At 43.1% G+C, this 20229-nt stretch overlaps 2 protein-coding genes across 2 annotated transcripts in view; one reads left to right on the top strand and one right to left on the bottom strand.

Moving 5' to 3' along the window:
• Positions 1–9172, bottom strand: part of LOC119165710 (uncharacterized) — a 36975-nt gene extending 27803 nt beyond the window's left edge. Inside the window, exons 1-2 of the mRNA XM_075871058.1 lie at positions 9015–9172; positions 4133–4284 (exon numbers count right to left, since the gene is read on the bottom strand). Of these exons, the coding sequence (XP_075727173.1) occupies positions 4133–4284; positions 9015–9143 (281 nt within the window). The 5' untranslated portion in view covers positions 9144–9172. The remainder of the gene's footprint in view (positions 1–4132; positions 4285–9014) is intronic.
• LOC142769297 (uncharacterized) overlaps positions 1–20229 on the top strand; it is a 215092-nt gene that overhangs the window by 112820 nt on the left and 82043 nt on the right. The window lies entirely within an intron of this gene.

Below are 20229 nucleotides of genomic sequence, written 5' to 3'. Positions count from 1 at the left end.
CTCGATTTCCGTCAAAAGAGAAGGTGACGGAAGAAGAACAATTCCAAGCAAATGTCGTGCAAGAATTGTCTGTCTCCACCCAAAAACTGCAGCAGATGCAGCGTGAGACACGTCACAACCACAACCTATGTACCCTGAAGAAGTGTGCGAGACCGCATGATCAGAGGAGAAAAGGCTGGTTCCTGAACGAATTCAAGCTTACAGACCCTACCGTGACTAGATCCATGTCCAATTAGACATCCTCTTCCGATCCAACCGACTGGTTATTCTCAGCAGATGAGAAACTATCTCTTACACCCCCTACATGCAGCCCATGGAGGCACAGAAAATATAAAGCAACGTGCCAGAAATGTTAAATTTTGCCCTGGTATTTCAGCAGACAATCAAGAGAAAGCATATTGATCTGCACTCTGCAGGAAACATAAGCCCAGGAACCATTCAATAATTCATTCATTTCTGGGATTTAACGTCCCAAAACCACGATATGATTATGAGAGACGCCGCAGTGGAGGGCCACAGAAATTTCGACCACCTGGGGTTCTTTAACTTGCACCTCAATCTGAGCGCACGGGTTTACAACATTTTTGCCTCTATCGGAAATGCAGCCGCCGCAGCCGGGATTCAATCCCGCGACCTGCGGGTCAGCAGCCGAGTACCTTAGCCACTAGAACACCGCAGCGGGGTAGGTCCAGGAACCAACGACTACCAACGATGAGCCATGAAGTACCCGAACTACCCTGGCAAACAGTTGGCATCGATTTCTTCTACCCCGAGGGAGAGGAATATGAGATCACCGTCGACTTCTACTTGTTTTATTTTGAGATTCAACGCTTGAAGCACACGACTGCTGGAGCCGTCACTATGTTCCGCCAAGTAGTCTTCGCTATTCATGGTCTTCCTCGTAAGCTTATCAGCGACAATAGGCCATCAATAAATAGTGACAAGTTTACTGAATACATGAGTCAGTGTGATAAAGAGCACACCCCATCAAGTCCGCACTATCCACGTTCAAATGCGATGGTAGAACGAGAAGTTCAAGAGGCGAAAATCTTCTTAACAAGACTGTCTATGGGAGTGCATGATTTTACAACACCCTATTAGAGTAGATAAACACTCCAAGAGACAGACTGCTGCATTCCACAGACCAGCGCCTGATTGGAAGAAGAACAAGGACACAGCCGCGTGTGCCCACCAAGCTTTTCGAGCCTAAGACAGTGCCTCCTAAATACATGCAGCACGTGACGGCAAAGCTTAACGAGATCCGCCAGCGACCGAAGACGTACTACAACAAAGGCACAAGAGACCTAGCACGTGTCCATCCTGTGTCAGAGATAAGTGTTTTTAACAGCCGCAATTCAGAGTGGCACTCAGTGATTGTAGTCTCTGAAGCCCCAACACTGAGATCGTAAATCATCGCCAACGAAGGCGGGGAAGAGTTCCGCCACAACCGAGAGCATATTTGAGACCACAGCTCAACAGCAACTGCATCGCAATAGCCCCCGGGGCCACAACATCAACTACTAAAGCGTAGCCCCTCCACGGTGGTCTAATGGCTAAGGTACTCGGCTACTGACTCGCAGTTCGCTGGATCGAATCCCGCCTACGTCAGCTGCATTTCCAATGGAGGCAGAAATGTTGTTGGCCTGTGTGCTCAAATTTGAGTGCAAGTTAAAGAACCCAAGGTGGTCGAAATTTCTGGAGCCCTCCACTACGGTGTCTCTCATAATCATATGGTGGTTTTGGGATGTTAAACTCCACATATCAATCTACCTACTAAGGCATAGTACCAGAAAACGCCAAAAGTCACGAAGCTTTGTAGAAGAGTGCTGAAGCAAGGCAATTTGTTTGAGGAAAAGAAAGAAAAGGAGATCTGGCCAATTGCATCGCTGCGTGCGTCACCGACATCGCTAGCGCCACTTCTCTTCCTCGGTCATATACTGACTGAATAAATGTTTTTTGTTGTCAGCCATGAACGCGTCCTGTTGTGTTGTGAGCGCTAGCTCATACAACGTCTCACCGCAACCAAGGATTAGCCCTCTGAAGCGGTGCTACCACCGGGCCAACCGGACTTACATTGTGAGTTTGGGAGACCCCACTCTTATTGCCCACGTTAAATCGTGCGCATCACTGTGCTTTGGCTTTCTCGGCGGCTTTCCCGGTCGGCTGCGTGTTGCCTTGCCTTGGGTGCGGGCTGGAGGAGGTGAAGCGAATAAGTCCTACTTTTCTTTCTAAAGACGATAGTCTTTCTTGGGGGCCTTCGGCAAAAAATTTTTTGTATGCCTGTCTGTACATTTGTCTGTTTGTCTACCCTTAACAATACCTCAAATGCACCAAACGGCCAACCCCATCCGCAGCGCCCACCAATATTGCTGAAGCGTTAGCGTTCATAGTTGTCCGATTGTCGAATAAAGAGCAATTATTGCGCATATCTGAGGCGCCATAAGAACACGTCGATGTTTTGTATGTTTGCCCTTATACCATACGAGGCACACACAAGTAACTCTCGAACTGTAGCGTTCATCGCGCTGCACCGACAGTGCAACTCGATGCTTAAAAAGGTAAGTGTTTCGAAGGCTTTGCTACGACGATACGGTGGTGGCACCTGCCCGTCACTTCGCGTTCTACATTTTATCACCTCCGAGACTGGTACGCATGTTGCTCAGCAGGCGCGCACGCCTTCGTTTTCGAAGGTAACTGCCAGATGGCACTCGTGTCTAACGTGCCTCGATGCGCTCGTTCGCTTCGCTACACGTTCGAGGCACTCTTAAGCAGCGCCTCCAGAATACCATTCATCAATTTTCTTGCGCAGAAGAACAAATAAACCTGTTGTTCACTCTCTCCAGACGCAAGACTGTCGTCTTTCGACGAAATTTGCTGTGTAACGGGCAGATTCGGGCCAATTTTTTTTGCCTTCTCTTACTTTTTCTTTTCTATTCCTTTTATTCCCAATAACCTATTTCTGTGCCGACCTGTTGAATTGTCATCTTAAGGATAGACAGTTACGGGTGGCACTTTTCTCTTCTTTTCCTTTTCATAACCACTTATAGAGAGATGCTCAGTCACCAAAGCCTAGACATCGAAAACCCGTAACGAATCAAGCGCTATCGAGAGTAAACAAGCCGTCATTGAAAACAACCAGCACATTTAGAAACTAAGTGTTCCACGATTTAGGAGCATAATCAGCCGGAGATTCGGCACAGCTGCTCAACATAAGTACAAATAAAATTTTTTAACAAGAGCCACGTAAGTAAATAAGACAGTTTTGACATCAGCATAAAAAAACCAAAAAGGAAGCTTGAGCACATAAGCACCACGTCAAAAACCGTAGAAAACTTAGAAGTCGTTAACAATGCCTAATTAACTAGGAGCTGTGTCAGAAAACAGTAAAAAAATGACGCATAAAAACCCGCTCATCCATAAAAATAAATCTAACGACCCAAAACTGCTATGCCAAACAATAGAACCTTACAGACAACCTTCCAGGAAAGCGTCTTCCTGGGCACATTGTGTTTGCTTATTACCGGCCTTGTGCATATAGTATGCATCTGCGATTTCCCTTTCTGCTGTGTGATGTGAACGATTAAAGAAAGCAGTGCGCATGAACTCCGGAATGAATGCGCCCCTTTTACAATGATGCGCAAGGTGGGCACGAGCGTTACTATTGATTGATAAAATACGCCGATCTTTGTTGAGAAAGTGAAGTATGTTTTTAATTTTAGGTGCAGTGTTGTAATATATATATATAAAGATAGAGTACGACGCACGTTGGTTTTGCACGGCATATTCTGACTGACGTTTCGGCTGGTGGAACAGCCTTTGTCAAATTATATTCTGGGTGGTTTTGGTGGTTTTGGAGCATGTAACCCCAGCAATTTCTATATATATATATATATATATATATATATATATATATATATATATATATATATATATATATATATATATATATGTTTTTATTAATATATTACTATATGACTATTTTTATTATTATTATCAGATATACGTAGCTTAAATAACGCAGGCTCAACAAAAAGTGGGAATTCCTCGTGTTCTCAACAAAACCAGTAAAGTAATGACTGCATCATTATCATACAATTTTTATGGAGTCGAGAAGAGTTGTGTAACTACTTACAATCTACGCTCCGTAATATTTCGGGCCGTCAAACTGTATGTGTAGACGTCCTCAGAAATCTTTAGAAGTGGCTTGGCCGAGAGACAGTCGTAAGAGGTGTTTAGGTGATAGTCTCTCATCAGAACGTGTAGAGTTTTATTTAGATTTATCATCTGAAAACAATTTTTAATGAATTTTTAAAAATTAAGGACTCGGAATCACATGCGATTGTGCATTACATTTTGTTTACTATCCCGAAAGAGCTAATACTGCGCACAGTTAGGGTACACACGAAATGAACAGCAGAAGCTGCAATCCCATTATTCCGTTCAAACTTTCACCAGTTTCTCGGAAACATTGTCCTTCGGAATCATCGTATTAAATGTAGGGCAGTCTTAATATGTGTATTATCGCTACGCTAGTCAAATGAGTACGTTCGTTTCACGATTCTGTTGTGTAGTACGTGCCTTGGACTCTGTCAGGTATGACAATGAAAACGACAGAAAAAGAGAAAACAAAAATAAATGCACAAAACGCGAGGCAGAATAAGTTAGAAGAGGAAAAAAGAAGTCCGTGTGGGCACGCGAGAGCTTTTGAAAGGCAGGCGCGCACAGAAAAGAAGGGTGGCCAGGATGGCGGAAATGAAGACGGATTGTCGAGCGAGCCTGGATCCTGGCCCAGTACTGCAACGCTTCGAGCACCACCCAAGTCGTCACCTCAGAGAGCTGCCGTCTTCGTGCACGAATATGGCAGAAATTTCGCCAAGTCAAAAAATAAGTTGAGGTAAAACAAAAATAAAGGATATATCATATTCGTGAATTCAGGAAAGTTTAACTCATTAAGAATAAGAGAAAAATTGTTTCGTTGTGATTGGTCAAACAGAGGTTTTGTTTTGGGTTTATTTCCAACACAAAAAATAGGGGGTTCCCCAGGCAAAAAAGCTGTTGAAAAACAGCTTGAAGGGACCTGGGCTACCGTACAGGCAGCAGCGAATAAAAAGTATAACTAACACAACATGATACAACTTATACAACTTGACAAGATATAATAGCATCGGTACATAGCAAAGTAAATATAAGGAGGTACAACAAAAATGCACAGATACAGAGAAATGAATGTAACAGGGAAATGCATCAGAAATTAAAATGCACCAATATAACTAGGATAACTGCACATACCGAAAATGCAAACTTTTGAACGTATAAAAAATGCAATGCAAGAACAGTTGTGGAATGACAGTTAAGGAGGTTATGCTGTAACGGCTGCACAGTCATTTAATAGGAAAAGTCTTATTTGTTTTTTAATTCTATGGAATGGGATATCAAAATTTATTTGTGAAGATACACGATTTATTAGTGCAGGTATCTGATAAGTGAGGGCTGACCTTCCGTAGTTCGTACGTGTTTTTGGTATTGGTGTCTGTGTATTACGTAGTGGATAACGTCTTGATGTTGCATGTGCCATGTCTATCAGATCATGTTTCTGTATGTGCAGGAGGAGTTTATAATCGTATAATTTGGTTGCTTTAAGCAAATTATACTTAACAAATAAAGGATTTGTGGGTAAGTTTTTTGGCTCACCAAAATAGTTCTCGAAAAGTCTGAGCACTTTCTTTTGCATTGTTTCCAGTTTGTAGTAATTAGTAGTTGTTGTGGTACCCCAAACAAGTCTGCAATAAGATAAGCGGGAGTAGAAATGCGCGTAATATATCGCCTTTTTCAGATGTAACGGAATTAAATGGGATAGTTTAAATATTATACCGACGGCTCTGCTTAGCTCTGAAGTGAGTTTATATATGTGTGTATTCCATGACATGCTTTCTTCAAACCATACGCCTAAAAATTTCCGACATTTTACGCGCTCTAAGACGGTGCCCTGATACGTTAGCGTAAGCTCTGTGTCACAGGGCTTATTAACGGGCTTAAAGAGGACGTAATTAGATTTCTTTTTATTTAGGGATAGTTTATTAGCCTGAAGCCAACCATCCAACTGAACAAGATATTCGTTTATCACTTTCTGAAGCTGAGTAAGTGTGTGCGCTGAAAAAAGACGTTGGTGTCGTCAGCGTAGATTACTAACTTGGGAGAGTTAGGAATATTAAATAAGTCATTAACGTACAATATAATAAACAAGGGTCCCAGAATCGACCCCTGGGGCACTCCTTGTTTTATCGTGGTTGTAGGGGAGGTAACATCTCCAATTTTGACACACTGCTTTCTGCAAGAAAGATAATTCTTTAAAAGATCTAGGGCGATGCCGCGAATACCATAGTCATTAAGTTTCAGTAGCAGAATGTCGTGATTAACGTAATTTAACGCTTTCCTTAGAACAATGAAAAGACCTACACTGTAGAGTTTGTTTTCAATGTCATGTAGTATTTTATCCTTTACATGTAACAAAGCTAGCTCAGTGCTTTTCTTTTTCTGGAAACCGTATTGTGCATTGTTTATGATTTGGTGCTTATTTATGAAATTAACAAGACGCGTCTTGATGACATTTTCAAATACTTTAGATAACACAGCTAGCACCGAAATAGGTCTGTAATTACTTATATCACCAACAGCACCTTCCTTATGTATCGGGCATATGCGAACAAGCTTCAGATCTGACGGGAAGATTCCAGTTTCAAGCATTCTGTTAATAATATGTGTTAATGGTGAAGATATAAGAGCCGCAACGTATTTAATGGGTAAGGCACTTAGCTCATCAATTCCTGCCGAAACATTGTTTCTAATGTTTCCCACTAATTTTTCTACCTCTTGTGAACTTGTAGGGAATAAACTAATTGAGTGTAGCAACCTTTTGCGCTTATGTGTAGTAACATGACAACTTTCAGAACTGAGATTTGTTTGAAATTCACCCACACTCGTAAAGTATTCATTCATTTCTGTGAGTGCTTCCAATTCCGTTTTGCCATGGGCAAAAGCTGCAATGTTAATAAGACGTTTTACTTTCGAGTTGTTTGATAAATTATTTACTTCGTTCCACAGCCTTCTGGGTTCATTAAGTATAGTAGCAAAAAGCGTTTGATAGTGGCAGGTCTTAGCCTTTTTCAATTTGGTGTTTAACTTATTACGGTATCTTTTAAATTCGCTAAGAAGAGCAGCGTCACGTGTCTGTACAAATGCATGATACAATCTGTTTTTATGTTTTATTCTTTTGTACAAATATCGACAAACCCAAGGCTTGCGATTTTTTTTTTCTTCCTGCGGAATGGAACAAGTGGGAAGTGTCGGTCATAGATAACCTTAAGTGCCTCATTGAAGAAACTGTATGCTTTATCAGGGTCTTTTTCTGCGTAAACGAAGTTCCACTGTGTGGTTTCCAGCGCATGATAAAATTCGTTAAGCTGATCCGAGTTCATTCTACGATAACACGACTTTTCGCTTGAGTCGCGCCTGTCACTATCAAGCGGCAAAAATGGGAAGATAGGCAGGTGACCGCTTACATCAAGTGATAGTATACCACTGGTGCAAGTTTGACTGGGTACGTTTGTGATACTGACATCGAGCAAAGTGGCCTTGTGGGTGGTAAGACGGTAGGTTGTGTGATGACATTGGAACAAGCAAACGAGTCTAGAGTAGCTTTCAGCTGCTCACATGATGCATCCCCACTGAGCATGTCAACATTTACATCACCCATGATAAGGAATGGACTACGCATCACATGGAGTTTGCGCAGAAGCTTTTCTATAAAAATAAAAAAATTCAGACTTATACACAGTGGGAGGTCGGTAAACAGCTGCAACTATTACATTTTGCACACACATTGTAAGACACTCTATATGAGACGTGATACAGGTCAAGTCGTCGATAACGTCATGAATGAGGGTATCTTTAACATACATACTGATCCCACCACCCCGATTCGAAGAACGAACAATGCCATTATGAACATAACTCGCGAACTGTGGTGGGCTATCTTTCGGAGTCAGCCAGCATTTTGTAAAACACAAAACATGAAATTTACTCTCAAAACGGTTGAGGAACAGGCTGATGTCATCCGTTTTGTTTCTAATGCCGCGAGCATTTAGATGAAATGCAGCAAACTGTTCAGACAACACTTTGAAGATGCACAAGAGATTATCTTGGTCATAATATTGACAATCTGAAACATTGGCCATCCTGGGATAATTAAAAACAGCCCAAGTACTCAGAGTTCATTTACTAATGCATCTTATCTATATCTTCCCGACAACAGATTCCGAGTCTCTCCGATGGTAATAATAAACAAATCATTTAGCGTGACACACCTTCTCTTGGGTGCGCTATAAGTTTCAAGCACCCTCTAGGTAACACATACTTAAACAAATATCTGCCCAATTTCAATTTTTTCAGTATGATCGTAGATGAAACTGGCCTTGTAAACTGGATATGCAATCATATATATATATATATATATATATATTGAGATCTAACAGACAATAATGCCAAGGAATGTATAGGGTAAGTTATTAGAAGCAATGTAACGTAAATAAGAAGAAAGAAAAGTGGGTATAAAAATAACCACCCGGCTCACGGCTGGTTATATATGAGAAGTATGCTGAAAGTAAAACGTCCCCAAATTTAACAAAGCAGTTTTTGGGTGATCCGATTACTCATCGTACGTATATGTTCATTGAAGCTAGCATACCCACAATACGTAATCAGTGAAATTGTGTTTACTACCATAAGCACTGCAGTAATAAAAAAGGGTGAGCTACAGAGTGGCTATACTTAAGCCGAGAAGTTCACTGCCTTGTTAGGACTCTTATTAGATCGTGGGAGTAAACTAAAGTTTGATGTGACACCTTCCTTTGCACTATGTCTCTAAGCTGCTTTTTTTTAGAAACCAGCACACTTTGAGAAAAGTTGGTGCTTTTTTTGTTATTGCGACTTATTTACCATACACCGACGACACTTACCTCTGAAAGTTTTTGTTCATAGAAATGTTTCTTGTTTTCTGCATATTCATCAGGATTGGGTTTTCCATAATTTGCCGCGACGGTGACAAGCACGCAAAGAAGTGACGCGTAAAAAAACACGCTGAACATGACTGTGTTGATATAGCATCGAAAACTTCACGGACACTCGAGAATACTCTATATATACAAAAAAGAAAATCACACGCATGACGTACATTGACGTGTGTGGCGAACTTCTATAGAGGTACAATACCTCGGCAAATGCATGAGGGAAAGGTAAAACTAAAACAATGCCTACTCAAGAGAAGTTCACTCCCACAGATGACATTGCTTGCACCAAATATGCGAAACAATCATTTGGGTAAGTATTTAGTAAAGTGCTTAGTACAGTTAATAATAATGTTCATTATGAACTTTTCTAGTGGAAAACGTAGTGTCCTTAAAAATTGATGGAAGAATTATGTACTTTTTTTAAAAACGTGCACGTAAACATTCCACCTTTTTGTTTTTCCCTCAGTGAATCAGGCTAGAAAGGTTGGTTTGTGCATGTGTACGTACATAAACATATCTTGATATCTATATTTAATTCGTACAAGCCTTCAACTCCTTTATTTAAGAGTCACTGAGGTACCTGTTTATTGCACAATGCTGCCTCAAGATTGTCTGCCTCTATTTTTTGTCGAAGCATAACGTAAAATGGAGTCGCAGACTTGTAGTTTCTGTCCCTATACGTGTCTATTTTTATCTTTCATTTCACTTTATTGATTACAAATGCACGAGCCACAATATACCTGTACAAAAAAGAGGGTACGATGGTGTAAAAAATGAAAACGGGACTTTCTGTAAGAAATTGGAACGCGATCTTGTTTTAAGTTGGTAGAAGGTGATAAAAGGGAGGAAAGTTGAAATAATATATGGAATATTAATATTGGAGTAAAACACACTGAAAACTTCGAAATTTATTGTTCAAGGTTGTACAAAGCAATATGAAATCCAGTGTAGTAAAAAAACGTGCATAGTAAAAAATTAACGATAACATAAATAAACGGAACAAAAGAAAGGAAGAAAAAAAACTCAAGTACGAAACCAAAAAACGAAAACGATTTACACCAGCCGCAACAAATACACGACAGCTGTGTTTGGTGCAGCAGCAGCAGTAGTTTTTGATCAACCGTAATAAAATGTAATTTGATTTTGGACCCACCTCGAGGACAAAAAAGCTTTCGTCCAGGAACTGATTTAAAGTATGCGAAGGAAAGTGATGTTGGTGCTGATAATTTTCAGTTGTGACTGCAAAGCGTATGAATGTCATATTGAAGGCTTATTTTGGAAAATATTTAGCTCAGCAGTTTTATGCGCGTATGCCAGCTAGCCTTTGAAACCGAAACAAGCAAATGGATTCGTATCGGTGCATTCACGCATTTGTCTAAAATTTTCTTTATTTCTGACAATACGTCATTTCCGTTTACTCCACCTGTCTTGCGACTTACGGTGCGGTGCTTGATTCTGGGTGTAACAGTGCTAGTAGGTTGCGCCTATGAGCAACCCAAAAATCTGGTTAACTGAGTTTCAGTAATGATTTCCGTATTTTTAACAGATGATCGATCCGGCTGCTTTCCCACAAATGACAGGTTATTGCAGGTTGCAGAAGCTGTCATCGCAAAAATCTGACGTGTACAGTATCACGCATTTAATAACGAGAGGAGATTGTGATTGCATAACACAATAATAGGTTGATAGAGCTTCAGCCACAGTTCTTTATTACTTTTATAGCTTTTTAATTGTTTAATTATTTCAGAGGCAGAATTATCTAACACGTTGCATAAAGGACTTCCGATCAGATGTTCAATGGGCGTCCGGAAAAGCCTTGTGAGTGTTTTTAAGATACGCCACGATGCAGTCGTAACGCCAAATTTCAGTCTGTAAGCACCATTACATCTCGTGAAGAACAGTATCGCTATTTTGCACCAGGTGGAGCTGAAATTGACGCTTTCTATTGTGGAAAAAAAAAGAACGACACCAGTCAGGTAGCCTGATCACGAGGCGCCAAGGCAGGGCACGCGGAAATGCGCAGCGCAGGTGTTGCTGTGCGAGCACATGTGATCGATTTTTGTGCGCTTGTAAGCGTTCATAGTATCTGGTGTTCACAAGCTGCCAGCTAAGCGGTCCAGTATAACAAACTTTGTTTACGCAGCTGGGATGATGTGTTTCTGCGGTAACATCGGTACATTGATGTTACAGGGAACGTCCATAACAGACCGTGGCGAGTTGAGGCTGCTCCGTTCAGGCCAGTTCATGGTGAAAATGCTGATCCTCTTGCACGCAAAACGGGGCTATGCAACTTAAAGGTAAGACCTTTCAATATTAATTAGAACAACGTACAAATAATTCGCAATGATTACAAAGTGATCCAGAAGATTATACACGAAGAATTTGGGATCCACGGACAAACGACACCGCATGCACCCCCCGGCATGGCCATTCAGAACTATAGGCGATGTGCTCCCCCGCTAAGTGCCTCCTGTGGTGACATCGAGGACATTCAGCTTTTTTTTTTAATTTGTCAGCAGTTTGACACGAAAAGAACAGCTATCATCTATGACTTGCAATAAGGTGGTAACCGGCACCACACATTAGAAGATGACATTTTTTTCTGGAGGGCCTGCGATAACAAGAAAGTGCGTGAAACCATTTTGGTGGTTTTTCTGCGAGACACGGGGCTGGTTAACACGTGGTCAAATCAGAAATGGCAAATCCTGGCACCCTCTAAAACACCTCCAGGACGAGCACAGCACTAGGGCCAACCAAAGACACACTTTAGCCCGTGCCCTTCACGAGGCCACCAAAGAAGAGGGGGTTGACGAACTCGTTACCCGATTGGTTTCCAAGTACTTGCCGGTCGAACGAGAGGACGAAGGCGGCGTGTTTCCAAAGTATGGCGGCCCCCCTTTACCTGAACTAGACGAAGAATTTTCAGAGGCTGAAATCAGGAGAGTGATACAACAGCTCAATCGCAAGTTGGTACCAGGGCCAGACGGGATCACAAACAGAGTCCTCAAAAACCTCGATGACGCATCCGTAGAACGTCTAACTGGTTTCATCAGTGAAGCATGGAAAACGGGTAGGGTTCCTGAGGAATGGAAGCTAGCTGACACCGTACTGATTCTCAAGCCATGAAAGTACCCTAGCGTTCAGAATCTGCCACATCTCCCTCACGTCGTGCGTGGGGAAGGTGGCAGAGCACGCGATTCTCAACAGAGTTAACGACTACCTGGAGGGAAACGACATTTATACTTAAGAGTACTGAACGCTGGGCGAGTTGGTAAATCATCACTACAAAACTGCGCGAAAAATCGACAAGAAACAGAGAAGGCACACACACAAGCGCAGAGGTGCAAAGTCACCGAAGGCCTCGCAACACACGTGTCGCCATACTTGTGTATATAAAAAGCCTCCGCAACTTCTCTCGCTGTCCTATCCCTGTGCCGTGACAACACCCTTGTTTCGTGAAATAAAGGGGAACACTTGCAATCCCTGCAATGTAGGCACAGATTCGACGAAGGGTGGGCCTTCAGCGATGCCCTGTGATCCATTAGTCGGTTGTTCAAACATCTTCCAGTTTGCCCAATATAGCACCTACCACATGATAAGGGGATAAGATACACCGCACCAATTCCACACTCTACAAACGTTTCCCGGTGTTTGACCACACAAACATACCACTTTTTTTCTTTACCTTCAGCTTTCCTATCCACCATTGCGCACACTCGGCCCAACTTATTCCTGGACGAAAAAACGACATTAACACCGAATCTATGTCCCACCTTTTTCATGCGGTGGGAGAAGGCATGAAGATAAGGAATGCACGTGTAAGGCAAACGTTTATCTATGCCCGCTCTGTCATTACCTTCCCGTTTTAGTTTCTTCAATAATCTTTCACTTAGAAGACCCAGCCTTCCTTCTGGGAAGTTCGATAACCTAAGCCTAGTAAGCTGGTCATGAAAAGCCTCCGACATCTGCGCTTGTGTGTGTGCCTTCTCTGTTTCTTGTCGATTTTTCGCGCAGTTTTGTAGTGACATTTATACGCACAATATAATCGGGTTTCGTACTGGCCTTTCGACGCAGGATGCAATGCTGCTCATTAAGCACCACGTCCTTGACGGTTACTCTAGAGATACAAAGGCTCCTTTTGGCCTAGACATACAGAAGGCCTTTTACAACATCATGCATGAATTCATCTTGGAGATTGTAGCGAAACTCGAGCTTGGGCCCAGGCTGTACAACTACATCACGTTTTTCTTGTCTGGAAGAAAAGCGAGGCTGCGCATCAGGTATCTCTTCTGTGAAGACGTACCACTCGGACATCGAGGCACGCCCCAGGAGTCTGTGATTTCTTCGGTGCTGTTCAATCTCTGCATGATCGGACTGTCGAAAAAACTGGCTAGCGTGGACGGCATCAAGCATACCATCTACTCCAACGACATCACAATCTGGTGCGTTGGCGGCAACGAAGGCCGGGTGCAAGATGCCCTTCAAGAAGCAGTCGCCGAGGTGGAATCGTACCTGCGCCAAACGGGACTCATATGCTCACCCGCCAAGTCGGAGCTCCTTCTCTATAGAAAAGAACGGAATGGCCGCCCTAAGGGATGGAAACCCGTCGAAGAAAGCGGTATACACATTTACACGATATACATCTTTACACAACTCTGCAGCCGAGATAGCGGAAGCGCAGCAACACTCGCAGCTGGCTCGGTTATCCACTACGATGGCTGGTCGGCGCATACTTGGTGAGGTATACGTTTTAACCCTATGGAGCTGGAAACAAATAGTGGGCGTATATCGAAACATATACAGGAAAGCGTCATTGTTGCCCCAATACCCCGCAACACTCACCTTGTACACAATGAGGGACGTCGTCGGGCAAGGGTGATGGCTCTACTGAAGCAACTGGGAAAGGGTGGCGTAAATGCCAGTTTCGTTGACGCTGCAGCATATCGAGACGGCAAGAAGTTCGCAGCGGTGGTCGTGGGCCAGACGGGCTCGACTACGAACTTCGCCACGGTACGCACAATGAACCCCTAGGTGGCCGAACAAGTGGCCATCCCACTCAGTCTGCTAAAAGGTCGGTGCGAAGAGGTGCACAGTGACTCCAATTCCGCAGTCGGAGCCTTTCAAAGGGGCTGCATATCAACACAGGCTGCCAGGATCTTTAACAGCTCCACCAGCGATACTATTGTTTCTCACACCATATATTGGTTCCCCGCATATGTCGGCTCCGTAAACGGCGTAGCACTGAAACCGAACGAGTCGGCCCACATAGCAGCGCGCGTGCTCACTGACCGCGCTGCTCTCGACCTGGGCGACGGCTTCAGTGCCGACGACGCGGGACATAAAGACACACCTACTACACACAACGAGATTACCAAGTACTACTACTTGGCGAGGCGGGCATTCCCAATGCCGCATTCAAAACTCAATAGAGCACAGGCCGTCTCGTGGTGCTTACTTCAAACCCATTCGTAACCGTAGTTGGCATACCTAAATGCAATTTATCCTCACAAATTACCCGATGTCGCCTGCACCGCTTGCGGGCAGACCGCTACATTAGCACACATGCTCTAGGAATGCGGGTCGCTTGGTCCTACATATAGCAAACCCGACTGGGACGCGCTTCTGTGCAGCCCAGAACTTCAGGACCAAATCCTGGCCGTCCAGTGTGCTCGCGACAGGGCCGTCAGGCTAGACCTGCCGGTCCCCACGTGGGAGTAGCCGGGTGGCGCGTGGCAACCTCAGCGTCTGCACTGGACCATGATAAAGTTCTCACTCACTCAGCACGTGGTACGAACCCCTACGATCCGTGAGATGCTCAGGCGGAACAACTGCCAGTTACGTGGGCCGAGTAAAACCCAGCTTGCTGCAACATCACAACCAACCCCGGAAAGTAATTGCTCCAGGGATGTTTTATGACTCCAAAAATTTACGGTACCCATAACTATTATAACTGCTTATTACACCAATTGCTATTATCACTACATTGCTGTATATTTTCATTCCTTGCTTTGTTGTTAATTCGGGTAGCCTTTTTCCTACCCGCTCGTTCTTTGTTCCGTCGAGCTCAAAACGAAAATTCTACATAAGTTTCTTTAAAAGAACCAGACATTTTACTGATGCCTTTTTTTCTCTTTACCTCTATCATCATATCAACAGCAAACTTATGTAAATCTGCAGAACACCTGAATGCTTTCAGACGTTTTCCCTGCACTTCTTTTTTTTTTCAAATTCACTATCCACTAGACCTTTTCGGGCACTCAAACATCTTTTTTAGGTGAACCCCCAAACCAATTTTCAATGAAGCCAAACAGCATTAACCTCAATTTTTTAACAATGAAGCTGTTTAAACTAAAGTTTCAGCTATATATCATTTGGATATACATGGATTGCCTAGCAACCACTTGCCACAGATGCGTCTGGCTTCCCCGAGTGCACTGCTTAGCAACGCATTGGAGGAAAAAAAGGAAGAAAAGAAAAGCGGATGGCAGGTACACATATTAATTTACAACAAATTATCTGGCTGAAAGAAAAGAGAACGAAAGCTGGAGCACGGGAAAAAAAAGTACACAAAGAACCACGCTGTCTTGCAGCAATGGTTCATTCGTCGACTACGCGCAATGTTTCAAATTTCTCCGCCCAAGGCAAATAAAAGTTAGGCAGATCCCACGCACCTTCGGAATCGATGTTATCCGCAGCATACGAAGATGGCCGAGTTTTAATTTTAAATGCGAATGCATTTTTTGTCAGGCTATGTAAGGCGTCCGGCGGCGTCCGCGCGCTGGCAGGTGTTATCTGTTTGCTCTCACACCCTCTCCCATAGCAAAAGCTGTGGGCGCACTCGCTTCTCCTTGCCCCTAGCATCCGGAGCAGGTGGTGCTGCTGGAGTAGCAGAGAGTGAGTGAAGAGGAGGAGCGTGCTTCGGTTTGTGAGGGCGCTCGCCTCGCGGGAGCTCGGTGGAGCTCCCACGTATGTGGAGGCAGTCTAGGAGATGGTAGGTGCTGTGCTTCGCTGCTCTATCTCCTACCGTTCGCGCTCTTTCCTGCCTGCGCCCCACTCTCTCGTCCGCAGGCTCGTTCGTATATATAAATGGGGTGAAGCGCGCGCCTCACTCTCGGTCGTTTTCTGGCTGATGAGTGAGTAAATAGATTGTTATGGTAGAAATCCTTATCTCGTCATTAAATTTATGCCATTGAGATTACCATAACGTGTACTCTTGGCGCAAGAAATGCACTCGCATGTCTTCACAATTCTCTTCGGGGAAGTGCGGGCAATTTTTTTTTATTGAGTGATGCGTTACAAAACGACGCTGAATATGTGTACAAATATTGTACACAAATCTATATGTGGAAGAGTCGTATTTTTTTACATAACCACTTGTCTACGCTTGCAGAATGAAGCCAACAAGAGCACTAGTGTGATTCAGCCTACTTAGAACATATTCATGCTGAAGTATTTGCACAGGTACATGGGGACAAATATGAGACACACAAATGGTTTCAATACAACTAGTCGTTCATTTTTTGAAAACGTTCACTTCAAAACCGCCAGATCTGCGCAATCTGGTAAAAATCACATTTGAACAACTTGTGATCACATGCTCAAAGAACAACAGCGACGAGCGAAATTTCTCTTTCAGGCAAGGCAACCGATGGGTGGCTAACACTTTTTTTTAAGCTTGTCAATGTACTAGGCTTCCATTACCTCTCTAGAAGTTCAATATCTATGCCTATATTCTAAGATAGCGCTATTACAACAAGGCGAGCATGTGCGCTCATTGCAATGCAGTGCTAAATGTGTGGTAGGGCGACCTTTCAGACTCGGCTTACCTTCCCTTAGCCTCGTGTTAGTACATCTGCCAGCCTTCCCTACATGCACATGACCACGCGTCAAAGGTATACGTCAAAAGTAAAGAATTATGGTACACCACACGATTAGCATATTTCACAAACTAGAGCTTATGTTTAATGCTGCACTCCTTTTATACACTGCTCGATTTGTCACATCTTTTGTTAACCAAGCGCGCACTCCTCTGATTTTGTTTTTGGACGAAATGACAACGCATAAATTGGTTCCAAATGCATGCGTCTTCCAATACTGTGAATGCACTGTTTGGCAGGAATGTAGAAAATGTGTGACATGCCGGCTAGTGAGCTCCAATTATTTAATACGAATTCGTTGATGAGCGCTTCAGTGTCTTTACATGTTTTCAAACAAGTCTCAGGAATACCTTTGAAAATTAAAATACTGCGGCGCATGCGGTCGTTAAGATCATCAGCAGTCCTGTTACACTGCTGTGTTTCTTTGGAATCAATACTATGTAGCTTATCTTGAGATTTATTAAGCAGTATTTCTATACCGTCCATTGATTGACGAAGGTTAACCATGGTATTTGTTCTTTCTTCAAGCTTGGAGAGACGCCGCTTCATTTCAGTGACACTCAACTGAACGTACTTTACTTTCCTTGGCATATCTTTTGGAACTTTTTCATTCGAGGCCACTAATTTCTTAACTGCTGCGGGGAGTTCGTCCACGTTATCCTGGCCCGGGTTTGTTTCAATACTACTTGTCCTGTTGTGACTACTTGTCCCCAGAACAAAGTGTCAAGTTTGTAATGCAAAACAGAATGAGCGATGCATGAAGCACATTTTCGTCCTGCAGGTAAGTGGGGCTGACCGGATAGTGTGCGAACACTGCGCTAATGCAAATGAGACTTCAAACGAAGCACGCTACGACTCTCAAATCATTGTCGTAATTGTGCATGCATCGCGTTTCGGTACGGAAAGAAGTGACGTACTTCAAACGTTTTTTTTGTTTCTTTTTTGATGACTTTGCTTTTCCACGTGCTCTAATAAACATTTTATCGTCACTTTTATCCTTCAGGGGCGAAGCTCTTTATTGTCGAGGTTTGTACGTTGGCGTGCACCGCAGCCACGCTCACGATGTCGATGACGCAGATATAACAACAATGAGGATGCCAATGATGCTGATAACGATGAAGAACAAGCGTGTTCCAGAGCATACATTTTGTTTCCACCATCACCGCATAGCACATGCAGGGTACTCACTCTACGTCATGACAGTGACGATGATGCTTATGATGATGATGACGATCACGGAAAACCTCTAGCTTGTTGTCATATTAGTTATTTAGTTATGACCAATATGCATTGTATAATACTGTAAACCACTTGGCCATCAATCACATGCGTGTGTGGTCAATGTCACTGGTTATTTACGGTAACATCGAACGATCCTACTGCTTCGCTCACACTTCATTATTCACTTCGACAGTATGCAGTGACCTTTTTTGTTTCTTTGTTTTCATTTACCAAGACCAATCAGAACTCTTTCTTTCACAACACACATGAACGAAAAGTGACTGGCGCATTTGTTTTACTCCACCACGAACTCTTTCTGTTTATTTATAGCCTGAACCTTTCCTGCTAATATTTACTTTTACCTCATGCGTGGCGCTGGCGATGAGGTACATTTCCATGGACATTTCTCACACGGTGTAATGACATCGGGTATCAGTCGCCGTAGTGCGCATGCCACTTTTTTGAACATATGCTGCGCAGACGTGAGTTATTTCACGTGTCTGTGCGTGTATGCTTTGGACCTCCTAACCCTTCATCTTTTGCATGAAACTTTCACCGTATGTATGGCACCATACGCGCCAGTGGTTATGCGCTACTCATTCATCTCGAAAGCGGAAGTTGACAATATCTCAGGTGCGGACCAAAATTTAAGCACTGTTAGATGATTTAGATCGCGTTAATAAGCACTAACTGAATAGTGTTTGTGCTGGTGCCGCTTTATATTGATCCATGCTTTTTTTTTTCCTTTCCAAAGAGCAGTAGCACTATACTCGGCCCTGTTGTAGCATATGAAAGATGCATGAATAACTTTGGTCGGGGCAATGAGGTGTGTCACTACATCGCCACACTTCTAATTGTGCCGAGGTGCTTAGCCCTCGTATGGTTATTTCTACCACCAGAAGATGAAAAATCGGACTTCTTTTCTGGCCAAGCTCATCCCATATTACTTATAAATGAATGAAACAGGCTTAAAAACCTCCACGCTTGTGCTGGACGTGCAGCACAGCCCGAGCCGAAGCTGAAACAGTGGCCTTTCTATAGTATTTAAAAAAAACTATATAGGCAACTGCTACAAGCATCTTTTCAGGGTACACACAAGGCCATAAATCATCCCATTTTTTATGTAGTAGAAGGCATTCACCATGTTATTCTTCGTCATACTTCTGAGAAGTGTGGTATCCGCTACACACTTGCAAGAAATTGTGGATTTTATTATTATGACAACTACTACAACCACACTTGCATACTGCCCACTACGTTATAGATTGCGTGGAGCGTTCACTATGTCATTATTTTTCACTCTTCGGAGAACTGTGGTCCCGCTACGCACCAGTAAGAAAGATAATTTTATCAGGAACATGCACAATTGTAGATATTTTTCTGAATGGGCCTTTTCTTGACCCCTTTTACGCAAAACGGAGGCCTAAAAAGAAAATTAAAGTAAAAACACAATAACAACAACGGCATTGCACTGCTGATTGTTTCGATTTTGTACTTCCCGCTCACATTCAATTGTTTACGGCTTTTAATTGATTAGACATCTGGATTCTATCATCTCGATGGTTTATTTTAACCATGACAAGCATTCTTTAAATTGACATATCATGACCTTTCCCGCTACGCACCGTATCACAATTGGCGCTGACGTAGTGGCTGCTGACTCAGTGGGTCATGCTGGCACGTTCATCAAATATACAAAGCAATTTTTCTGCATATTTATTCGCGCGTACGGAACAATAAATGGAAACGACTCGGGGAGATTTTACAGCGCTTGCGCCGAGTGGAAGTGATTCCCATGTTACAGGAATTTGCATGTGGATTTCACTGCTTGGCTTCTGCTGACGATCCACGGCTGGGCCGGAAATTCTTCATCGCTCTTTTTCAGTGTGCAAGAACTGTGCCACTGTTGTGGCACAATTCATTCACTAAAACTGTTCAGTGTGCCAGAACATCACATCCTTGGTATGAGACGCCACAAGGCTGGAAAACTCATGGCGGTGAAATGAAGTGTGCACAACAGCGCATTACTATGCTAAGCAATTACTAAACTTTTTTAGGAATAGCCA

Source organism: Rhipicephalus microplus, chromosome 8 (assembly GCF_043290135.1).
Source record: "Rhipicephalus microplus isolate Deutch F79 chromosome 8, USDA_Rmic, whole genome shotgun sequence".
Classification (NCBI taxonomy): domain Eukaryota; kingdom Metazoa; phylum Arthropoda; class Arachnida; order Ixodida; family Ixodidae; genus Rhipicephalus; species Rhipicephalus microplus.
This window is presented reverse-complemented; position numbering and strand designations above follow the sequence as displayed.